This window comes from Branchiostoma belcheri, unplaced genomic scaffold (genome assembly GCF_001625305.1).
Source record: "Branchiostoma belcheri isolate BF01 breed outbred unplaced genomic scaffold, Haploidv18h27 scaffold21, whole genome shotgun sequence".
Lineage (NCBI taxonomy): Eukaryota > Metazoa > Chordata > Leptocardii > Amphioxiformes > Branchiostomatidae > Branchiostoma > Branchiostoma belcheri.
Genome location: NW_017803602.1, coordinates 1,619,628 through 1,623,048, shown reverse-complemented (window position 1 = coordinate 1,623,048; position 3,421 = coordinate 1,619,628). Strand labels below are relative to the sequence as shown.

Sequence of the window (3,421 nt, the reverse complement as noted above, 5' to 3'; positions counted from 1 at the left end):
GTGTCCATTAGAAAACTATCTGGATCGAGACCACATCCCTAACGTACACTCACACCTCTGTAACATTAACTAACCTTATTGTATTCTTTTGTTTTGCCCTCCAGTCTGGTAGCTGATGTTGTCCTCTTCAACTCCCAGTACAACCAGGACTCCTTCTTATCATCCATCAAAACCCACCTCAACATCATACCAGACTGCCGGCCCAAGGGTCTGTCTGAACAGATCAGACCAAAATGTCAGGTTCTCTATTTTCCCATCAACTTCCCCGCACATTGGAGACACTGCTACACAACAGGTGTCGGAACAAGTTCTGCTGCCTCAGGGCACAAGCTCTCTTCTGTGGATCAAACTGGCACAGCCTGTGGAGGGAAACTCTATAGTGTTTATGATACAGGCACCAGTTGTTTAGGGCAGCTCTCTAAAGCTGACTGTGCAGAAACTTTATCAGATGTGGACACGATGGATGACTTTGCTTCAGAAACAGGGAAAAGTGATGAAGATAATACTCAGCTCACTGCTACATCTGATTTAAATAATCATTGCAAGATGTTAACTGTGAAGTCTTCAGTAAATGGTAAGAAGTTGAGGACAAGTCAGCAAGGAATGAGCACACAAGGAGAAATACCTTCAAGTGTAGGGAGCTGTGTAAAAAGTGACCAGAACCTTTCTAACGAGAACGGGAAACCTAGTGGTGACCATGAGAACTGTAGGTCTGATGCTGATCAGCAGAGTTGCTTGATGATGAGAAGTACGGGTAAAGATGGACCACTGCACATTGTGTGGCCACATCGCTGGTAAGACCTTACAGCTTTTTATCTTAATCTATCAATGCATGACACCTATCTGTTATATGGATTGCAAAATGCTTTTCCAAACTTCAAAGATGAGATGACACCAATGACACTGAAATACAACAGTTCCTGACTATAGTCAAAACTTATTTTCATTCAAAAAAGGTTATTTTTTATCAAGTAATACCTGTCATGTTTGGATACTTTCAGGAACAGTTCTACTTCAGTTGTTGGTGTCATCTTATATTTAAAGGGGAGCCTAGATGGATGGACATTGAAAATGGTAAGGATCTCATTATGTTTCTTGCCCCCTCAGGGAACATGACAAGAACCCAGACTTGTTTTTCCAGACACTGTTCCAGCTGAAGGAGGAAGGTTGCTGCTTCATTGTGTCTGTACTTGGGCAGGAGTACACTGATGTACCTGGTAAGGAAGTGACTAGTATGTCTTATGTCTGCATGCATGGCCTTAGATTATTTGGCTAATTAAAACATGTTGAATTAATATTAAATTTTACTAAAATACAAGTATTTTAAGTCATTGTTGTAAGTAACATGTGATGCATTACAAATTTTTACATGTCTATTTCTCCTAACTGCAGATATATTTACTGAGGCAGCAGAGAGACTGAAAGAGCAAATTCATCAATGGGGACATCTGGCAGCTAAGGAGGATTACTACAGGCTGTTACATCAGGCTGATGTGGTGGTTTCCACTGCAGACCATGAGTTTTATGGGGTCTCCATGTAAGGGTAGCTCTGCTTAGCTGCAGCTATGCTCAGTGTCTAGGTAGTTTTTTTATCACTTTAAATACTAGTAGTATTTTCAAATAAGCCTGATGACACGTTTTTGTTCATTTTTCATTATCATGTTAACATAGCAAATAAATTTGTACTTGATTACATTTTGGCAGGTTGGAGGCAGTTTACTGTGGATGTTACCCTCTCTGTCCTAACAGACTGGTCTATCCTGAAATCTTCCCCAGTAAGTAGAGACATCTCTATTATATTTAATTAGTCAATGTAACGTTACATGTATGTGTTTTGTAGATATACTTTATAAGTGCCAGCAGATTTTTATGCTGTGCTCGTAACTATTAACATATATGTAGCAGAACATTTTCTTATGATTCTGTACTGTACAAATGTTGTCAGTGAGTGAACATAACTGTCCGTAGAGAGTAGCGTGACAAACCTCGCATTTCTTCTATTGCTTCAATCTGCGCCAGAGGAGTGCCTGTATAACACACCACAACAGCTGAAGAAAAGGTTGAGGGATTTCTGCAGAAGACCACAGCTAGCAAGGAAACACTCAATAAGTGTGAGTGTTCATCAGTTTTGTAGATGGCATATCTGATACCATATTATTGTGATTCTAATTTGTTTATCTGCTGTAACTTTTGTATTAATTTGTTAAGCTGCTTGAAGTCCTGCATTAGATCAAAGACAATCATTATCTGACTCCGGCTGGCTTAGAAATACTAGATAATTATTCCAATCTTTAATGTCATGCTATCATGATAATTATGTGTCTTCCTTCCTTCCTTTTTGTTTGTACAGCTTGGGATACATCAGTACAGTTGGGAGGGCCTGGCAGAGGAGTATAAGAGACTCTTGCAGTAATGTTGAAAGAATCTGGAAGGCACATCAGAGATTCCTGCTGGTATTAAAAATTTTGACACTTTCATCTTTGTATCAAGAAATAATTTATTCACTCTCAATGAGCACTACAAAAATCATCACACAGGTTTTCATCACACATTACCTAAGATCACAAAAATTTCACTCAGTTCAGCTTTAGCCTTGCTTCCATATAAACAAGAGCACTAGAAAATAGACCTTCCTAATACGTACATACAGTAAATGTTATATGAAATTGGTCAATGGACGGATGCATGTAATCAATGTATGTACAGTTTATCTTTAAAGTCCTATGCATAGATACTACTAGAAAATACTTCCAGCCAGATCGACCTCTCCTTTTTGTACATTTGTGTTTTACTGGCTGGAGGCAAGAAAAGGTCTGTGCAGAATGCCAGGCAAGATGTGCTTTGTATGAAATAGTCCTTAGATAGTCATATTGTAAATCTTCTTGCAATTGGTCCAGATTGACATTTTTAGGTGTCTTTTTTTTGATGGATCACACAATTTTGCCATTTCATGGTACACTGATTGCATAGTTATACTCTTATTGCATAGTGATACAGCAACACTAAATCACCTTTACCTTTAAAGTACTGGCACCTTTTTACATAAAGATAATAAAATGCAATTTACACTAAAAACAACAAAACCAGTAAAGACAGCAAGCTTCAACATCAGACTTGTAACACTACAATTAGCAAAATTATACTAACAATTCCACTCAATCCTAGTATTAAAATGTCCAAAAATAACAATCTTTACAGACCCTTCAAGGGTCTTGCATCTATAAAACTCCATTTTCCACTTTGGCTATTATCTGTAAAATGTTCTTAGAAACCCAGTATAAAAAGTCTGCCATATTTTGCTGTCAAATCTGTTTAAAATCCCTGCTCTTGTTCACAAAGTCACCCAGCTTTGGGTTGGGTCGAGGTTATCAAAGATGTGTATCAGCAATGTTTATCCTTCTCATTTCGTAGTGTTCGTTAG

General features: G+C 38.1%; 1 protein-coding gene across 1 annotated transcript in view; it reads left to right on the top strand.

Annotated features, from left to right (window-relative positions):
• Positions 1-87: 87 nt before the first annotated feature.
• LOC109469724 (glycosyltransferase-like domain-containing protein 1) overlaps positions 88-3,421 on the top strand; it is a gene marked incomplete at its 5' end in the record, with an annotated part of 5,711 nt that continues 2,377 nt past the window's right edge. The window contains 6 exons of the mRNA XM_019768310.1: positions 88-794; positions 1,108-1,217; positions 1,393-1,537; positions 1,705-1,775; positions 2,020-2,111; positions 2,351-2,453. Of these exons, the coding sequence (XP_019623869.1) occupies positions 88-794; positions 1,108-1,217; positions 1,393-1,537; positions 1,705-1,775; positions 2,020-2,111; positions 2,351-2,413 (1,188 nt within the window). The remainder of the gene's footprint in view (positions 795-1,107; positions 1,218-1,392; positions 1,538-1,704; positions 1,776-2,019; positions 2,112-2,350; positions 2,454-3,421) is intronic.